Here is a 21,374-nt window from a genome sequence, read left to right as displayed (position 1 = left end):
ATAATTCTGTAAGTAAAATGCTTTGAAATTCTTTAATGGAAAGAGTCAGTACATATTATTAGTGCAAGATATGCATATTGCTAAGGCCTTCTCTACACTGGAGAAATGTATCAAGGTGAAAAACTTGTGTCTCTAATTAATTGAACTACACTTTTGGTTCTAAGTAAAAAAGCACCTCAACCAGTGGCTCAGAGGACCAGCAATGGGCGCAAGTTTCTCCCAATCTTTGAAGAGGCTCTGTAGATCAAGTGCCAGTGTTGATGTAACACACTGGCACAAAGAGTGGGTTGTCAACTTTCATAGCCATCATCTTAGTCAGCTGTCAGAGCTTACAACTCCTTAAGCTGGCAAAATTCCTTATTTCGCCGGATGAGAGTCACCTGTCTGCATCCCCCCCTCCGCCCCAGTTCACAATATCCTCACATGCTATTATCCCCTCCTCAGAAATGATTTAAGGCAGTCCTTAGTGTGAATGCCAGGTCAAACCGTAATCCAGCTCAGGGTAGGCAGCGTGGCGTCACTCTGTTGTTTGTGTTTCAATGTGTGCAAAATAACCATTTGAAGCATGGTTGGCCTAGTGCAACTGTGTAGGGAAGATATTGTAAAGAATGTCTGATGTTACTTTTATGTATTAGTAGAGAGAGAAGCTATCTATAGCTCCCATAAATTGAGTACTCAAACCTGTTTGTTGATAAACTGGTATTTTAGCTCATTTTAGATGGCATCACTCCTCTGCATAACCTCAAAGAACCTATGCTTGGCAAACTGCATCTGTGCAATTACTTCCAAAGTACAGCAGTGGATTGTACCTTCAGCATGAGAATGAGGTTGGAAGCAAACTTGCAAACAAACTTCTCAAAGGCATATTTAGTTGTTCATCTTATTAATTATTCAATGGCAACTAGTAACTTTTGTGCTGGGCAGGCTCTTCTTTACCTTTGATCAGCGCGCAGTAGAGTTAATTAATCTGTATAGAATCTCAGTGGCTTGAGTAAGCCCAATTCAGCTCTAATATTTACACTGGGGAAAATGCTGATGAACTCCTCTGAAGTAACTGAACCTACACCAGTTTTACTTCAGTATAAGTGAGAGAAGAATCAAACCATAAAAGTTTTGGGTAGGGATTAGGGAGAGCCCTCCCAGCTCTTGATCAAATGCTTATGTTGTTCCTCATTCATGTTTCAACATAACAGGAATACAGATATCCACTGTTGGTTTTTACAGAAAAACAAGGATATGAAAGAATTCCCAAGTTAAGAAGAGAGCATAGGTCCTGTGAGCGGTTTTTACTCTGAGAAGATGGGCGTCTAGGTATCAGCCAATTTCCATAGTTAATAGCATTTTGGAGACTTTGTGCTCCAGCCTCTCTTCCTCTTCTTCAGACATTCTGATTCAAGAAAAAGTGGGGATGGCAGCCAGATGGGTGTGACAGGTACTATTTGCATTTCTGTTTCTCACCAAGCTCTCTTTATTCAAAGAGGCAAAGCAAGAAAAGTTGCAAGGAAGCTGTTAGCCTCAATTTTCCATGAAAAGATTTTTATTGTACAGTGAATTGTGAAATTTGTTAGCAAACTTGCAGAAGAATGAGAATCTCTAACAAAAGCACGCTAATAAAATAATGCTGTAACCCTTGTTTCACGGTTTATCTGATGAAGGCTCTTGAGGTTCGACGTCTTCTCTGCCTTTTATTAAATTCATAACCTCAGCTCTCCAACTGCAGAATGCATGTACTATAGCTGGGTTATTATACAGCCCTCTTTAACAGTGTCCCATCAGTTATATAAACTGTTTAGTGATTCTTCCACACCAGAGTTCTCACTTATGAAAAACCTACTGTGTCTGGCGGATTTCTGCCCATAAAAAATGTTAGGAAATCCTTATTATATTAATATTCCATCGGGGCATGGTCATTTCACAGGCTTAAAAAACATTAAAGGAGGGATAGCTCAGTGGTTTAAGCATTGGCCTGCAAAACCCAGGGTTGTGAGTTCAATCCTTGAGGGGGCCATTTAGGGATCTGGGGCAAAAATCTGTCTGGGGATTGATCCTGCTTTGAGCAGGGGGTTGGACTAGATGACCTCCTGAGATCCCTTTCAACCCTAATATTCTATGATTCTAAAGAAAAGTAATACCCATTGTTTCTCATTAATTTTCTGATAAGAGGATATTTAAAAATTAGATGAAAAACTAGTGCATGGTTTGCTACCAGCATGCACAGGTAAGATAACAGGCAGAAAGAGGTCCTGGCTTTAATTTAAAGGTTATCAAAGCATTTGTAAGAGCTTCATTAACAGACTAACCTCAGTAAATCAAATCATTCTAATGAAATTAGACCTGGGTCTAATTTACAGTACTTGAGTGACAGATAAAGAGCTGGGTGAATTAACCTTCAATTCTGCTATTCAGCTGTACATTCAGGAGTCACAACAGTGTGTCCACTTGACTGTTATTGCTGCTACATTAGTTTGCATTTTTGTGGCCATGTGATGAGGTCTCTATGCCCCATACTTTATTCTTTAAATCCAACCACAGTAATTACAGCAGGAAGCAGGAAGCAAATTAGATTGAATAGCAGACACAAGTTTTATAACTAAACAGGGTTCCATGATGTTAGATGACAGAATAAGAAGCCAATAAAGATTTTGGAACTTCCAGCTCTAGCTCTATTTAATATACCAAAAGGTAAGAAATTCTGAGATAGAAGAATAGCAGAAATTCAAGGAGATGGACCAGAGCCCCTGTATACATTGAAGTTCAAACTGGTTTACCCTCAGGTTACTGCCATGTAGACAGGGGTGAACTTTTCCATAAAATAATTTAACGAAGTCATGATATGCATTAGGGACCCGGCTTTAAACTCCTAAGCACAAGGGCTGAAATCCTGGCCAACCGACTTCAATGGGGCCAGGATTTCATCCACTGTTTTTTAAATATGGTTTAAATTCCAATTCCAACTTCTACAAATCTACAAACAAGCATACCTTGAAATCCCGAGACTATCTGGACTACGTCATCATAGACCATTAGAGTAGCTGACCGTTCTGGAAGAAGTCCAAGGCTCAGAGAAGAAAACACTGTGGAAGGAAAGTGGTTTGAGTGGGATATATTTGAATTCTTAAAAAAAAAAAAAATTATTAAAAAGATGCCTAAATCCAAGATTCTCTCATCTTTGTTAACAATTCTTTTGAATACAAGCATATTTTTTTCTCTGTTACTCTTAGAAGGATAGTCAGTCCAAACCACTATAAAAAGACTGAAAAGCAAATATTTTGCATACACAAAATTGCTGGGGTGTATTCTGTAAACCAAGTAACTAGGTTGACAGACTAATTTGTTATTGATCCAAACAACGTATTTCACTTTCTGCTTCTGGTGAAGTTGAACACACTTGAGAGGAAGTAAAGTACGAAACAGAAAATTCGGAGTCAGGACTCTTGCCTTCTATTTCCAGCTCCACTAATGACTTAATACGTAATCTTAAGCGAAACCCGGAATCCACCTGTGCCTAAGTCGATTAGTCTGTAAAATGATTTTACTTACCTCAGAAAGGTGTAGTAAGGCTTAACTATGAAGTATTTTGAGGTACTTAGATGAAATGCACTATAAAAGTGCAAAGTATTGTGGTGATTCTGTGTCAACATGAGTTAAGCTTTTGTGCTTACTGTGATGTTGCAATCTGCATGATTTTATAAAAATATGCTAATGAGTGAATATAATGTAACTGGAATATGCTTCATGCAAAAGGTCTCTTGTAAGATATCATTACAAAGCTTATAATCTACTGAGTGTGATCATCCTATTTGTATAAATGTACCACTCTTGTATCTGAAACTAGAAATATAAAATATAACTCTGAGGGCCTATTGTAATTATGCAAAGTGTGGGCCATTAATGGTGGTTTGGAATCTTGATGACTCCCATTAACCAGGACAATTGTCTGCAGATGGCTGTTTTACCTGTAAGTCTTCCGGTATACATAGAATCATAGAATCTCAGGGTTGGAAGGGACCTCAGGAGGTCATCTAGTCCAACCCCCTGCTCAAAGCAGGACCAAACCCAACTAAATCATCCCAGCCAGGGCTTTGTCAAGCCTGACTTAAAAAACTCTAGGAAGGAGATTCCACCACCTCCTAGGTAACCCATTCCCAGCTTCACCACCCTACTAGTGAAAAAAGTTTTTCCTTAATGTCCAAAACCCTCCTCCCACTCTGCAACTTGAGACCCATTACTCTGTGTGTCATCTTCTTCTACCACTGAGCTTTTGCAGCTTGCAGTGCAAGCAGCAGCGCTGGTAGCTGCAATTAGTAACCAATTAGTCCACCTGCAACACACACAAGCACCAGCGCTGCTGGCTGCAGCCCTGGCTGGCTGGCTGGCTGGCTGGGTTGGGTGGGGTTTAGCGCGGGTGGTGATGCAGCACTGCTCATCAAAGTGTGCACACACCACACACACCAGCGCTTTCCCAGAAGGAGAGGAGATAAGGAGAATTTTAAAAAAATTTTTGTTCTTTGTTTTCTTTGTTTTGTTTCTGTTGTTTTGTGTGTTGTTGTGAACTGCTTATCTAAAAAAAAACTGCTGAAAAACAAACAAACACTGATCACAGCAACAGCTGGCTGTCTGTGAAATCAAATGATGAGAGGCAGGAATGTTTGTTTGAGAGGACAGAGTTGTTGACAGAGGGCAGGCTGGCTGCAATTAAGAACATTTTGCTTTTTTTTGTTTTTTTTTTTTTTTTTTTTTCAATCCAAACTTCCTCTCCAAAAATCCTCTCTCTCTCTCTCTCTCTCCTCTCTCACAGTGCAGTCACAGTACAGAGTGAAGTGTTGTGAGGAGTGCTGTTGGAGGAGGGGAGTTTAAGACTAAGCAATTAAGAACATTTTCTTGATTTTTTCATTTTTTTTCTATTTTTCAGTTGGCTCACAAATCCACTCTCTCTCTCTTCTCTCTCTCCCCTCTCCCCACTCTCCCCCCCACCCCTCCACCCCAAGCACGTTGTTGCACACTGATTGAAAAGCACGTTGTTGCACTGCATGCCCTGGGCGCAGCAAATCAAATGTGTGTGGCCACACATCAGCGCTGCTAGCTGTGCCTGTGGCCACACCACACCAGTGGCCACAGTGCTGCTCTGGCACAGCTGGAGCTGGCCAGCGCTGCAAACTACCAGCGCCAAGCTGCAGCTGCAAAGCCAAGATCCAGCCCCCAGGACCCCTCTTTGAACCCCCCTTCAAGTAACCCCTCAAGTAGTTGAATCTTCTCTCTCTTTCTTCTCATCTTCTCAGCTCTCTTCTCTGTCAGTCCAGCCTCCTCTCTCCTCGCATCCCCTCAGCCCCTAATCCTTTTTCTCCACTTTATCCACTCTCTCCTCTCTCCCCATCCCCCACACTTCTTGTAGTGTGGGGCCCAAAAATGAACACAATAATGAAATGAAGGCCTCACCAGTGCTGAAGGAATGATGATGATCACCTCCTCGATCTGCTGGAATGCCCCTACTATACAAGAAAAAATGCCATTTACCCCTTGGCAACAAGAGCACACTGTTGACTCATCATCAGCTTTTCATCCCCTTCCTGCCCTAGGTCCTTTTCCCCATTTGCCTTGCTGCCTGCATGCCTCCAGTCCCTAGCCCTAGTCAGTGCATGCAGGACTTCCTTCTTGTCCTGCAATCATATTTCTTTTGGCCCAATCCTCTAATTTGACTAGGTCCCTCTGTATCCTATCCCTACCCTCCAGCGTATCAACCACTCCTCCCAGTTTAGTGTCATCTGCAAACTTGCTAAGGGTGCAGTCCACACCATCCTCTAGATCGTTAATGAAGATATTGAACAAAACCGGCCCCAGCACCGACCCTTGCGGCACTCCACTTGATACCTATGTGCTGGCAAGTGGGCAATGAAGTCTTGCAGTGACATGTGATCATGTCACCTGAACTGGAATCCATTTTTAACCTGGTGTCTTTCCATTGAGAAGGAGAGGGTGGGAACCCAGAGAGGACAAAGGATTCCCGCCTTATACAAAAGATATCTAAAGGGGTGGAAGAGGACAAAGGAGAAGAGCCATCATGAAGAATCCCCTAGCTACCACCTGAGCTGGAACAAGAGCTGTACCATGGGAAAGAATTGTGCCCAGGCCTGGAAGGTGTCCAGTCCGAGGAAAAAACTTACTGAAGCATCTCTGAGGGTGAGATTATCTGCATTCAGTTTGATTAGACATAGATTTGCACTTCTGTTAGCTGCTTCAGGTAAACCTGCAGCTTTGGGGCAAGTAATTCAGACTCTGGGTCTTTGTTGGAGCAGGCAGGCATGTCTGGCTCAGCAAGACAGGGTGCTGGGATCCCGAGCTGGCAGGGAAGGCAGGAGTAGAAGTAGTCTTGGCACATCAGGTGGCAGCTCCTGAGAGGGTTCTGTGATCTAACCTGTCACACTTATCTTTTATTATTTACAAAATACTCCCGAGTTTTTACAGAATTGAGCCTGCCCACCCACCATAAGCCCAGTACAGAAGGTCCTATATGCAGCAGAACCAGCGTGATTCTACTATGTGGTATAGAAAATGGATAGGATGCAGAAAGTCTGCTGCAATGGATTCGCCCCATGTGAAACAAAGGCTTCATCTGCCTTAGCACACTTGGGGGAATTATGTGGGGGGGCACTAAGCACTTTCATGCAAAATCTTCTCTGCATACAGAGCAAGAGATATGTACCACAGCAGTTCTTGAGCATACTTCACTCTGCGACTGTAGCAACAGCAAGAAGCAGCTCTGCATCTGCTCCAGTGGCTCAGGGATGGGAGGAGGGAAGAGGAGGAATTCCTCATGGATGGTATGTTCTTTGATGCAGGTGTTGTCTCTTAATCTGCATTTGGAAAGTGCCTAGAATATTTTGTATGCTACCACAATCTGAGAAAGATTTTTTTTTAAAGACCCTAAGTGATTTAGGGGCACTGGACCCATTGAATTTTAGGAGCTTTAGAAAATCTTACTCTGAATTAATATTTTCTTTTACCCCAGCACCAATAAAGACCCTGTTGTAACCAAAAGTTCATACATTGGATTTCTGTTTCAAGATGTCAAAATACTTTTTAAAATATGAAATGTTATTTTTAAGTTAGGAGAAATACATTGACCGTGTCCACTTAATAAAACTTAACTCCTCATTAGCTCACGTGAGTACTGTTGAAATCACAGAATAAAATTGACTATAACTCAAATTGCAGCTATTTCAGAATAAGAACTTCCTTTTTAATATTCTACATGTCAAAGTGGATTTACACATCAGGCACATTAAAAGAAGAGCTATAGAGAAGGTAGTATAAAAGCCACACAATTAGAAAAATTGTTTGCTCTTACTCCAGTAATTTAATTTGTAGGAGTGAAAACCAATGTAACTCAAGCACTCTGGAGAGCTGAATGCAAGAATACGTGCCAATGTCTTTCCCATCACACGCTGAGCCACAGTGCATAGATAACCTTTGAACTTCCCTTGGGCTTTTTCTCAGCATGACAAATGAGGTGCCCTGAGCTCTTTCTCCCAAAATGTAAATTCTAATATGTTCTTTACATTAGGAGCCCAGGATAAAATCAAGTAGTTTGGGAACATCTGGGGAACCAAAATGAAGACACATCAAAGGCAACACCTTCCCTTTACTTTGGGTAATCTGAGTCCCTCCTACTGCGTTCTTGGGAGAGTTCTATTAGAACAAGATAGAATTTTTGAAGTGTAAAGAGCTGGCTCATCAGACAGAGGGATCTATTATACATATACACTATATTTGATTACACAGCACCTTTCACACTCAAGGTAATTCCCAAAGTCATTAAAAAAACCAATATGAATGATATACAAGTAGTGTCTCTTCTATTATGCACGAATAAATAGTTAAAGCAATGTCTAAATTTATCTTTAATTAGAGAGGGAATTTTGCTGTGTTCATAAAATAATTTTTTAAAAGAGTTCTCCACAACCTCCTCCCCAATCTTTTCTCTCCTGCAGCTTCCAGCTAAGTAATTTAAGCAGAAGGAGTAACTAAGCAGCGAAATTCTGGTAATTATTTTTGTTGATATTTACACCAAGTTACTTTGTGCCCAAATTATGAAAATACCTGCTCTCCCATTCTCCCCCCTCCCCCCCCGGACACTTTCACCGTAAGTTATTATAGCAGTATCACTAGATCAGTGTCTGCATAGCTTTCAGTATTATGTTTTATTAGTGAAGCTCTCCTCCCCACCCCAATATAAGATTAACACACTTGACTGCTGCCTGGAATGGTATACCTGGTCTGTGGGGCAAAGCACACAGCAGAGCCTGACCCATATACTAGGTATTACTAATAAATAAGGTTTAGGAACTTAAACTGTGGTCCAACATTAAGCTCCATTTGGGTGCTGGGCTCTGCATGTGTAGAATTCGATGCAAGATCAGAGCCTAAATATGCTGTTTGTTCACTTTTGGTATGTCACTCAGCTTGAACTAATCAATTTCATTTCTATTTTTAGTCCATTTCACTTTTTGGTTCTCATGAACTAGGAGAGCACTGCAATGTCTGGGTTGTAAACACCTACATGAATGTTTAAATTTAAAAATATTCTTTATATTTAAAAAAAAAAATCAAACATTTAATATTCAGTTTTGTAATTAAAAAAAATCCTCCATAAAACTTAAGTATTTCAGGCCTAAACTACTGAATAATGGTGTTCTCTAAAAGGGACAAGTACAGAAAGTTTTCAACTTGGCCATACTGAATCTGCATTATATGTATCTAGTTGCAATGTTTTGTGTGGCCATTTAATCAGGAGAGGGATTAAGTTCAAGGTAAAGAAGACAAAGGGTGGATCCTGCTCCCACTGAAGTCAATGGCAAATTGCCTATTGACTTCATGGGAGAAGGACCAGGGCCAAAGAAATCTTTGTTTTTCCAAAATGTGCTCTTATTTCAGCTGCCTAGAAAAAAAAGTCTTGATAAAACGTGTATACAAAGCTATTGCTTATCAGATTTCAATGGCTTATCAAAACAATAGCATCACATTTGATTGCCCTCTCCCAAGGTTAACATCAGAAGAAAACATGCCATGTAAGGGCATGCTTTATTCAAAAGAAACTGGAGAGGGAAGAGAAAAATGAAAAACACATAAGAGTCTATTGGCAATGCATGCACTAATGATAGGTAGTTGTGTCTTGAGGAAATATAAGAAGAATGTTAAAGAAGCTGAGACTTCAGTGATTGGTAGAAATAAAGGAGTTTACACAAAAAGGATAACCACCAAAGCAGTTTCCAGTTTTGGAAGAGGCATGGACCTGCTGTGTGACCTTGGGAAAGTCACTTAACCTCTCCAGGTATGTCTACACTGCGTCTCAGAGCAAGTCTAAAAATAGCTGTGTAGACATTGCTTTGACATTGCGACTCAGGTTGGAACTCGGGCTCTCAAGCAGTGCTGGGCCGGGGGGAGGTGGGGGGGGGGGAAACTGTGGGACTGTCAGAGTACAGCTGTGTGTGTTAGTGGGGCATACTAGATCACTGCTGAAAGAGGTCAGAGTTAAGGTTGCATGAGAAACCTTAACTCTGAATTTCCAGGTTTTCAGACGTTTGAGTTTTGCTGAGCAAAGCGTTCTGCAAGGGGACGACACCCCCCTAAGCAACTCTGACTCTGCATTAGTGTAGTATTTCGCCAGTGAACTTTCTAGTCTTTTGAACAAGAGACAAAAAAAGGTCTGTTGATAGGAGTTAAGATGTGATTTAGGCAGTTGTATATATCATGTCCCACAATTTGTGTACTGAACCAAATCAGCCCATAGTCAACAATCCCTATGCCGTGGTGTATTTTTTGCTCCCCCCCAAACTTCTGCAACCTCATGTTCCAAGAATCTCCCAGAGTCAATATGTTGGCAAGCCTGGCAGCATGCATATTTCTTTGCCCTCTGCGGTCAAGATGGCAGTGATGTGAGTTCCAAGCCTCCACGCCCTACAGCTCCACCAGTGCACCCCAACACTCCGGCATCCCACAGCTCTGCCAGTGCACCCCAACACTCCGGCATCCCACAGCTCTGCCAGTGCACCCCAACACTCCGGCATCCCACAGCTCTGCCAGTGCACCCCAACACTCCGGCATCCCACAGCTCTGCCAGTGCACCCCAACACCGATGTACCACCCAAAGTCTTTGGGGGGAAAATCAGACATGTGAATGCTTCTTGGGAAGGGAGGAGAAGTTGGGGGGCAGAGGAGTGGGGGATACAAGGAGAGGAGGTTGGGACCCCTGGCAGAGCTGTGGAGTGCATATTTAGCAAGGTGGGGGTGCACTGGCAGAGCTGGGAAGTGCCATGTCTCATCTGAGTCCCCAGCTGTAGTAGGAAGAGAACCAGAGCCATAAGCCCTTGTATCAGAGGCCTGGTATGAGGCCCGAGGCCTGAGCTAAAGTAATAGTCAAAGCTTTACTAATATAAAGCAAAGACAAGCCGTGAGCAAGAGGCAGGAGCTGCTCACAGAATCTGACAAGGGGGCTGTTACTACAGAAATACACATTCTTAAGGAGTGCACAGAGTACTCATAAAAGCACATCCCGATATCAAGTAGTATCAGAACATCCAGATATCAAGGATGTTAGAAAAACATTCCCCAAGAATAACAGGAACACACTGTCAAGTATCAGGGGAAGCCGTGTTAGTCTGTATCCACAAAAACAGCAAGGAGTCTGGTGGCACCTTAAAGACTAACAGATTTATTTGGGCATAAGCTTTCCTGGGTAAAAAACCTCACTTCTTCAGATGCATCTTACAGTGGCATACAAGATGCATCTGAAGAAGTGAGGTTTTTTACCACCAGGGTTACAATTCTAAGCATTAAGTCAGTCACACGTAATTTTGTAACTTCCTTTAGATGCAAAGTCTTACCTCAGAACAAAAATAAACATCTCTTACCAGGCAATCTTGTGGGTTTCCATGGTGCAGAATTTGGCACATAAGCATGTTTAGTAGCAGTAACTATCAGCTGATTGCCCAGCTTATACTGAAACTTGATGAAGGCAGTGCCATCTGCTCCTGAGGTTCCAGAGGCAATGGAAATCTGGTTGGTAAAAATCTCAATGAAGGCTTCAGTTACTGGCTGATGCGTGCTGGCATCGCTTACATGGACCTTCAGCGTCACTTCTGTAATGACAGACAACCACAATGATTAGCCTTGGAAAACTTTTGTTATATGTAGCAGTTAGAACAAACTAAGATGCTAACAGTAAAATACAGGGCTCAATGGTAATCTCTGACACACAGATGTATATTGTTATCGATCTTCCCTACCTATGATTGTGTATTTTAGGTCATGGTCCTCCAAAGAGATTGTTAATTCTACAGAGCTGCCACCTGGTAGTACTGCATGCACAAGCACATTTCATATATATCATTTATATGTATGGGTTCTGACGCACACTGCAGGATACCTGCCATGCTCCCCTGATCTTTACTCTGCAATTAGCACAGACTATTGAGGTGCTTATACTGCACCCATCACCATGGTATCTGGGCAGAAGACAACCAGTCAGCATAAGCAGCAAAAAGCAATGGCCCAAGGCAGAACAACTTTATCCACACTAGAATTTCAGAAACAGCCACAACAGTGCATTTTACTGGGGGGGGGGGGACAAGGGCGGCTCTAGCTTTTTTGCTGCCCCAAGCACGGCAGGCAGGCTGCCTTCAGCGGCTTGCCTGCGGGAGGCCCCCGGTCTCGCGGATTTGGCGGCTTGCCTGAGGGAGGTCCCTGGTCCCGCGGATTCAGCGGCTTGCCTGCGGGAGGTCCACCAGTCTTGTGGCTTTGGCGTACCCGCCGCCGAATCCGTGGGACCAGGGGACCTCCCGCAGGCAAGCCATCGAAGGCTGCCTGACTGCCGCCCTCACAGGGACCGGCAGGCTGCCCCTCGCGGTTTGCCGCCCCAGGCACGCACTTGGAGCGCTGGTGCCTGGAGCCGCCACTGGTGGGGAAGTGGCTTAATTTGTCCTTATTCCAGAAACTAACTACTCTTGCAAGTGCCTTCAGATGTACAATTTATTTATCCAAATTAGAGGCACTCTTATGCCTTTAAAATATGTGCTACACATCTACCCCAATATAACGTGACCCAATACAACACAAATTCAGATATAATGCGGTAAAGCAGTGCTCCGGGGGGGTGGGGGCTGTGCGCTCCAGCAGATCAAATCAAGTTTGATATAACGCGGTTTCACCTATAATGTGGTAAGATTTTTTGGCTCCCGAGGACAGTGTTATATCAGGGTAGAGGTGTATGTCATATTGCATTTGATGGATAAGAAGCCAGATATACACTGTGCGGCTTGTGCTACCAAGTTCCTCTATTTCCAGGATAGTTTCCCCTCCCCCTAATAGTCCTCAACTGACCCCACCCGAATAGCTATTCAGGCTTCCCCTTTACAATCTGTTATCCTCTCCCTCCCATTCCCCAAAGTATGGGCCTGACCCATCCCTCCCACTCTCCCATTTTACACAAATCTGCTGCTTTCCCATTCCCTCCCCCTATTTCCACATACCGATTCCCCAATGCACTGAGATAATCTGATGCAACCCTCGCCTTCCTGTTCATGGGAATTCTGCCAGACTCCTCACTGACAAGCATGTTGCTCATGCTCCAAATGCAACTAATTTCTTCATGTGCTGCAGAAGGAACAGAGCATGACCTAATTTTCACTTCAACTATTTATAAATAAGCACTAATTCTTTTATATAAAACAGTAAGGGAGATTAAGTTCTGTTGCATGTATAAATATTTTGTAGTATTAACCATTTCAATTTTATTTTAAACTGTACATGCAGGCACTAAAGCAGCAAGAAATAATAGCAAGTAACAAAGCTAAGAGGGCAACAAGTCTTTCCTGTAAAGTTCAGTGGTTAAATAATACTGAGTATGCTAGTGAAGGTGAAAATTTACGGAAGGATTTCATTGTCTAATGAAATCCTTCAAGTAACAGCACCTCTCCTTATGGGCCCTGCATCAGCAAGAAAATATTAGGTCCCTTCAGAAATTTAGACTCAAGAGGCTTGTCTACATGGCCCCACAATTCGGATTACAGGAGTGTGAATTGCAGTAACCACTAGAGTGCTGTGCTGCATTGTAACTTCCCCTGTGTGGATACTTCAGGTGCAAATTAGAAGGTACCTAAGTCATCACAATTCCAGGTAATGGCACCTGTGTTCCTTCTCTGTGGTCCCTCGATGGCACCCACTCCAGGCTCCCGGTTCCTCAGCCATCACCTCTTGTGGGAGGACACCCGCATCTCTCTCCCACCCTCCCTCCTGACTGGAGTTTTTCGAGGCTGCACAGTTCTTCCCAGCAAGCCAGACTGCCTAAAAGGCCAGTGGCTGCGCTTTGCTTTCTCTCCAGAGGCTATGAACGGCATAATTGCTGCAGTCATAGGTTACCACACAGCTCTTTCTGAGCAAGCACATTTATTCTCAAGGTAAAAGCATTACAGAGAAAACATAATTAATAAGGATAAAAGAACCTATATCCATGCAAAAACGTTTACCAGAGGTCACCTCAACTCCAGCCTCAACTCAAGCCTACAAGTGCAAGAACGATAAGTGCCAGATAACCCTAAACAAAAATCCCATTTTAATTCATCATCGCCAAAACACCTCATTTTGTAACTTGGCAACCAAGGGTACCAGTTTAAAGTAAATCAGCATGAAGTATATTCTGGTCATTAAAGATTCTGGGTTTGTTCCCAGTTTTACATTTAATAGTTTAAAATCCCAACATATATTGAAAAAAATGTACATACACGTGTATTGCAGTAGACCCGGACACTAATGTATAACCATACACAAAGTGCCTCATAAGGAGTCCCACCTTAAACATTAGTCACAGACAGACTATTTTTCTACATGTATTTATGAAGTAGAAAGGCAAGGAGTGAAATGTGCTTTTATTTTTGAAATCTGCAGAAGACAAGTGCTCTTAGATCTGAAGTGAGATAGGCAAGTTGTTAGCAGTTCTTTTCCTTTTGATTTGCCTAACAAAAGCTAGAAGAACAAGTGCAGCAAAGGATAATGAGGCATGCATAAAAAGGGAGAGCAAGGAAACAAGGCTAACTGAACATTATGGTAACAAGAAATATCGGTAACATAAGAAGCACAGTTCTAAACAACTAGAACTAATAATATGCCAAGAGCGATCTAGAATGGAATAGGGGAGGAGACCAGAAGTGAAAACTGACAAAATGTCATACATATTGAAATTTTTCTCAAAATTTAAAATTTTAGAATAGAGATCGCTACTAGAATTGAACAAGTGATGAAGATAGTAATAAAAATATCTATATGTAAATCTTTTTCTCTTTCCTAAAAGAGAGTGGGGGTCTATGGGTCCTCCCCTCCAGGACACCCCATTCAGGATTTTCTTCTTCCCATTTCTTCTCCACACAAAGCCCTGTGTCAAGGTAACTCTCTCTCTCTCCAGTAAGGCAGGCTAGATCTGACTGTCCACAGTCCAGGATTACGGCTACCAGTCTGGTATGATAAAGGCCATTGGACAGCAATGCATCCTGCACTTCTGGGAAGTTAGGAAAATATACCGGAAATGCTGTTCCAAGTCAATGTCACTAGATCACCCACCCAGATTTTATCTATTCCTTCCTCTTTTTTTAATAGATTTTTTTTTTAATTCGAATTTTTTTTTTGTACTGAAGGAAAAAATTCCTTGTAGACTGAACAAAGACATCTAGTTCCTCTTTCCTTGTTTATCTTAAATGACACATTGTGAACCGTCAAAGACCTACTTAAACAAGGGTTCTCTCTCCCCCACAGCTCCTTTTTGCTTCTTATCTAATCCAACAGTGAAGTCAGGAATGCTGAACCTGCAGCATCACAATAATTTCCACAGCAATAGACTGATTACAAACTTCAACCAGGCGGAGACTGCTGCAGGAAACCCCTTCTCAAAACAAAATGGTGTTAAGAATGAGGCCCCGTAGCAAGATCATCTCTATAGAAATGGAAAAGTCAGAGGAAATCTAACTGGTGCACAGAGATCACAGCCAGAACTGAAATACTAGAGTCTATTTAAGGAAGAGATGGGAAGTAAGGGATTTAAGGAGGGTGGGGAGAGAGAAAGATAAAGACCGTAAGCAATTCTAGATCAGACAGTCTGACCTCAAGTTAACGATGAGGTTTTAGAGCGAATTATTAGATACACCAAAAAGGAGTGTTTAATTAGTAAAAGCTGCTTTAGGAGAATCAGTATGAACTCAGGAAGAACGTATTTAAAACGTCTGGCAAAGTTGTCAGCTGGAAATATCAAGAAGACAGACAGAGGAGATGTAGCAGATGCATCATTCTCGATTTTACCAGAATACCACAGCAGAGAGCCACGTTAGAATTAAACACACATGGGACTGAAAGGAAGACTCCAACATGGTTGGAAAATTGGATGAAGAGCAGAAAGCAGAGAATGCAGGGGGTGGGAGTACGGAAGAGGGGAAAGATGTACTCAGAGAATATGCACTACGGAAGAAGAGTCAGTAGGAGTCTTCTGAAGAACTATATTAGCGTTGTGCTTTTTTATTTACAAAAGTTATGCTCATTCATTAAAACTAGCAGAAAACAAAGTGTCTATTGATTCAATAGGTAAGGACTTGGAGGAAGGGAGGGAAAAATTAAGGTTTACAGCATCATTGCAATTACAGTGCCTTAGCAATGCTATATGCCCAAAGCAAGTCTGAGACCCAGCTATATACTAACTCCTTTCTTTCAGATGCTCCCAGGACACTGTCTGGATGGGCAAAAAGGATAGGCAGGCTTGTCTACATGAGAAAGTTGTCCTGGTTTAACTTAAGGTGTGATTCTAAACCAATTTAAGATAAATCAGTGCAACTTCTGTGGGTAACAATGACTGTTTTTCAACCACATTAGTTCACTTGAGTTAGCTTAACATGATCAAAGTCCTAACGCTCATTAAGATACTAGCTAATATATTTCAAACCACATTAGCTGGCCACATGGTAGCTTGTAGGAAGTAGTTAGCAGGCCCAGGTGTACTCTAGTAGGGAGCTAACATGATTGAAAAATACACCAGTTTTGCCCATCAAGACAGAGACATCGATGATAAACTATCGTAGCAGTACCAAAATGCTGAACTATCTGCAACTCCTACTGCTAATTTCCCTGTGCTGAACTGGCACCTCCATAATAGTTTCTGTTGGTCTCTGAGGAAATTTTGCAGCTGCACAAAGAAAACCTCTTACACAGCAACCCAAAGTATCATTGAACAATGAGAAAAAGGAAGTAATACATATATTTATATAATAAAAATAGAGATGAATGATGGAATGCAACTGTCATACCTTCTGGAGTGGCTCACAAGCGTGAGTGCCAATCTCAAGGCAGACTGTTAAGAAGCAGGGAAAAAACCCCAAACTGGTTGTATGTTCTAGAATTAGATTTCACCAACCCAGTATCAAGTGTGAACTCCTCTAGCACTATAACAGCCTTAACATGGAGTCACAGACAGTCAGTCCACTTGGTCTATTTTGCCACCCAGGCAAGCTAGTCTTTGTGACTGATGGTCCCTTGCATAAAAAATCATAACAATGTTCCCCAAAGGACCAGCCACTTTCCCCAGGTCAATTGTACCGTAGATCTCTCACCAAACACTACACTTGTAGCCAGTCCTGTAATAAACTAGATTTACTAACTAGGAAAAAGAAGTGAGAGTTATTTACAAGATTAAAGCAGGTAATATAACACATCCGAATGAGTTACAGTTGTAGATTCCAAAAGATAATAGAAAATTCTATGATAAGCAAACTTCATATGTCCTTTAGGGCTAACCCCAGTAAAACATCAGGGGAGGGGGTGTCTTTTCCTTATGCTTAATGATTCTTGGCCCTTTAGAGCCCAAACAGCAAAAAAGTACCTAGCTTATCCTTGTCAGGGATTTATATCCCCTTCTTCCCAGAGTGCAAGCTGATGGGGTGAGTTCACGTGTAGGTCTCCTCCCCATAGATGGGGTGAGGAGTTCAATTAACAAAGTCTTTGTTCTTTTGGTATCTCACAATGGTGCATTTGGTTTCATAAGCTTTCTGGCTGGGCAGAACCTAACATCTTGTGTAGGAAGCCTGCATTTGCATTAGAAAGGCTTCTTTCCTGTTTGATGAGTTACTGGGTTACAGAAGGTTATAGAATCATAGAATATCAGGGTTGGAAGGGACCTCAGGAGGTCATCTAGTCCAACCCCCTGCTCAAAGCAGGACCAATCCCTGACCAGACAGATTTTTGTCCCAGATCCCTAAATGGCCCCCTTAAGGATTGACCTCACAACCCTGAGTTTAGCAGGCCAATGCTCAAACCACTGAGCTATCCCTCCCCCCAACAATGCAAACATTTGGTATTGCTTTAAAACATAGCGTACAGATATGTGAAACTAATACATGCAGCATCCTACAAGCTATTCATAAGGTCTAAACATCAAAAACTTTCTTACAACTCTAATATCTATCCTCACAATACTGACACAGGTGAACCAGACTGGTTTCCCGCCATGCATCTCTCAATGGTCAACGGGGCTTTGGCATGAGCTGGCACCCGGTTTGCCAGCATCACAGCAATGACAAAAGAAAATACTCTAAAAGAATAGATCCATCAACACATGAGTCAAGGGGGCGTGTTGGGATGCTGGAATTGAGTTTTTACCTTAGCTCATACAAAGGAAGCAGAGCTTTATTTTTTTTTTCCAGGGTTTAAAAAAAAAAAAAAACTTTCCCATTTCAGGGATCTTATCAGCTTGACTCCCTGAATTTTGCTAGAGGTCTATCTGGAAGATTAGAGAACTGGGGTGGGAGCTTTCATAGACATTAATTGAAGGAGCTTTGGCAAAGATATTTTCACTCAATTGTATGTCAGTAAAATAGGGGTTAATTTAAAAAGTTTTAAGCTTTAAAAGTCCCTTACTATCTCGTGCACTCAGGTGTAGCTTCCTTAATATGTGCGAGTGACACAGTCCTACTGGCTCTCCAGTCATCCATAATATCTTCCAGGAAAAAAATAAAAAAGATGAGACCCAAATCCCCAATCCGCCCTCTTTTAAAAAACAACCACTCTCTTTTCAGGCCTTCTCTACACATCATAAAACAGCAGAGTAAGGGTATGTCTACACTATGGGATTATTCCGATTTTACAGAAACCGGTTTTTTAAAACAGATTGTATAAAGTCGAGTGCACGTGGCCACACTAAGCACATTAATTCGGCGGTGTGTGTCCATGTACGGAGGCTAGCGTCGATTTCCGGAGCGTTGCATTGTGGGTAGCTATCCCATAGTTCCCGCAGTCTCCCCCGCCCATTGGAATTCTGGGTTGAGATCACAATGCATGATGGGGCAAAAACAGTGTCACGGGTGATTCTGGGTAAATGTCGTCACTCAATCCTTCCTCCGTGAAAGCAACGGCAGACAATCATTTTGCGCCCTTTTTCCCTGGATTGCCCTGGCAGACGCCATAGCATGGCAACCATGGAGCCCGTTTAGCCTTTTTTCACAGTCACCGTATGTGTACTGGATGCTGCTAACAGACGCGGTTCTGCAGTGCTACACAGCAGCATTCATTTGCTTTTGCAAGGTAGCAGAGACGGTTACCAGCCCTATTGCACCGTCTGCTGCTTTGGAAATTGGCGATGACGGTTACCAGTCATAATGTACCATCTGCTGCTGTCATGGGTGCTCCTGGCTGGCCTCGCTGAGGTCGACCGGGGGCGCATGGACAAAAATGGGAATGACTCCCCAGGTCATTCTCTTCTTTATGTTTTGTCTAAAAATAGAGTCAGTCCTGCCTAGAATATGGGGCAAGGCTACTAGAGAACCAGAGAGCACAACTGCTCTGGGTCAGAGCCCCAGATATCTTGCAGAAATTATGAGCTGCATGCCATTCTAGGGGGTGCCCCTGCAAAAACCCCACCCATTGCTTCCCTCCTCCCACACCCCTCCTGGGCTACCATGGCAGTTATCTCCCCATTTGTGTGATGAAGTAATAAAGAATGCAGGAATAAGAAACACTGACTTTTTAGTGAGATAAAATGAGAGGGAGGCAGCCTCCAGCTCCTATGATATTCCAGGCAGAACATCTCCATTACTCATTGGGGGGGGGGAAGGAGCTCAGCCTCCAGCTGCTATGATGAGGATGGTTACCAGCCCTATTGCACTGTCTGCCAGGACTGAATCTCCAGGAGACAAAGCTTAAAGAAGGGAATGACCAGGAGTCATTCCCATTTTTGCCCAGGTGCCCCCGGCCGACCTCACTGATGCCAGCCAGGAGCACTCACGGGATGATGATGAAGACAGCTATCAGTCATATTGTACCATACCGTCTGCCACCGGGGAGGAGAGGGGAGGGGATGCTGCGTTTAGCGCTGCAGCACCCCGTCTACCAGCAGCATCCAGTAGACATACGGTGACTTTGAAAAGAGGCGAGAAACGATTTTTTTTGCCTTTTCTTTGAGGGGGGCGGGAGTGTAAATTGAGAACATATACCCTGAACCACTGGCGACAATGTTTTTGACCCTTCAGTCATTGGGAGCTCAGCCAAGAATGCAAATGCTTTTCGGAGACTGCAGGAACTGTGGGATAGCTCGAGTCCTCAGTCCCCCCTCCCTCCCTCCATGAGCGTCCATCTGATTCTTTGACTTTCCGTTACGCTTGTCACGCAGCACTGTGTTGAGTCCCTGCTGTGGCCTCTGTCTATCATAGCCTGGAGATTTTTTCAAATGCTTTGGCATTTCGTCTTCTGGAACGGAGCTCTGATAGAACAGGTTTGTCTCCCCATACAGCGATCAGATCCAGTATCACCCGTACGGTCCATGCTGGAGCTCTTTTTGGATTTGGGACTGCATGGCCACCCATGCTGATCAGCGCTCCACACTGGGCAAACAGGAAATGAAATTCAAAAGTTCACGGGGCTTTTCCTGTCTATCTGGCCAGTGCGTCCGAGTTCAGATGGCTGTCCAGAGCGGTCACAATGGTGCACTGTGGGATAGCTCCCGGAGGCCAATACCATCGAATTGTGGCCACACTAACCCTAATTTGAAATGGCAATACCGATTTGAGCGCTATTCCCCTCGTCGGGGAGGAGTACAGATATCGATATTAAGAGCCCTTTATATAGAAATAAAGGGCTTCATTATGTGGTCGGGTGCAGGGTTAATTTGGTTTAACGCTGGTAAATTCGGTATAAATGCGTAGTGTAGACCAGGCCTAAGAGAGCTTTTGTTTTAGGCTTTGCAGACTCCTGTTTAAATGGATCTGAAAACTGATGGGTGGCAAATCTGGCAGTTGTAAATGTTTTGCTTACAAATAATAAAGTGTTAAGAGAGACCCGTGGAAAAATCTTATGACTTAGGACTCAAGAATTCAAAAGGGAAACGGACTACAGATAATAACCAGAAAATTAGTAACGCAGTAGTTAAAGAGTTAATCCATGAGACAGGATCAGAGCCACTACAGTGGTGCACTCAAGCAAGTGCCACTAGCCAGAGTCGTCTTCTTTACAGTTACACTGCTTTGTACTCCTGAGCAATCACATCCTATTTGTTTTTACAACAAGGACAAACCAAAAACTACTAGTTTGAGTGAAAGCAGTCACTTAACTATAACTCTCAATTTCCAGTACTAAATTTATTCTCAGCTATATAAAGAAAACCAGTATCCTCAAGGTTATCATTTGGGAAAGCCAAATCTAAACACTGACATTCAAACCTAAAATCCTATCTGGCTTGTCAATCCTTTTAAGAGTTTTTACTAAATCTAAACATCGTTTGAAGAACCCACTTGATGCCATGTTTCATGAACCATGTTTTTCCCTTATCAGATACCAGTTTCCTCAAGTACTGAGGCCAGTCAGTGTAGTCTCGCAAACCAGCCCCTTGAAAATCATTCTGTTTTACTGACATAAGTAAATAATGGCATATACAATTGAAGGGTCTGATCCTGAGAAGTGCCAAGTATCAGAACTTCTACTGAAAATAAAAGAGAAAAAAAACCCAACAACAATGGAATGAAGTCGTAACTTCAAGCCAGAAAGCACTGTAGCTTCCTAATGGATTCTACAAACTCATCTGTGAGAACACCCTTCTACATCTGTGCAAAGACTCACTGATGTCAACTAGGCAGAGGTCTGCTTCTGATAAGCTTTACAGAATCAAGGCAGTAATTATTATGCATCTTTGGGACTTCCCTAAGCAAGGACAAACTCAGGATATTACAAAATTAAAAGCTGTTTAAATTCCTAGATTGTGATTAAAGAAGGGGAAAAAAAGGAAAGGAAAACAGTCTGCTCATTTAAAAAGAAAACAACAACACAGTTATTAACTTCATTTAAAGCTACTTCCTCCACACAGT

The 21,374-nt window shown here is 42.6% G+C and overlaps 1 protein-coding gene across 3 annotated transcripts in view; it reads right to left on the bottom strand.

The window, feature by feature from the left end:
* The window catches only part of FAM171A1 (family with sequence similarity 171 member A1), a 128,106-nt gene that overhangs the window by 38,477 nt on the left and 68,255 nt on the right, over positions 1–21,374 (bottom strand). For all 3 annotated transcript variants that reach the window (XM_039526971.1, XM_039526970.1, XM_039526972.1), the window contains exons 2-3: positions 10,908–11,135; positions 2,982–3,074 (exon numbers count right to left, since the gene is read on the bottom strand). In XM_039526971.1, the coding sequence (XP_039382905.1) occupies positions 2,982–3,024 (43 nt within the window). In that variant the 5' untranslated portion in view covers positions 3,025–3,074; positions 10,908–11,135. The remainder of the gene's footprint in view (positions 1–2,981; positions 3,075–10,907; positions 11,136–21,374) is intronic.

The sequence above is a fragment of the Mauremys reevesii genome, linkage group 2 (assembly GCF_016161935.1).
Source record: "Mauremys reevesii isolate NIE-2019 linkage group 2, ASM1616193v1, whole genome shotgun sequence".
Lineage (NCBI taxonomy): Eukaryota > Metazoa > Chordata > Testudines > Geoemydidae > Mauremys > Mauremys reevesii.
This window is presented reverse-complemented; position numbering and strand designations above follow the sequence as displayed.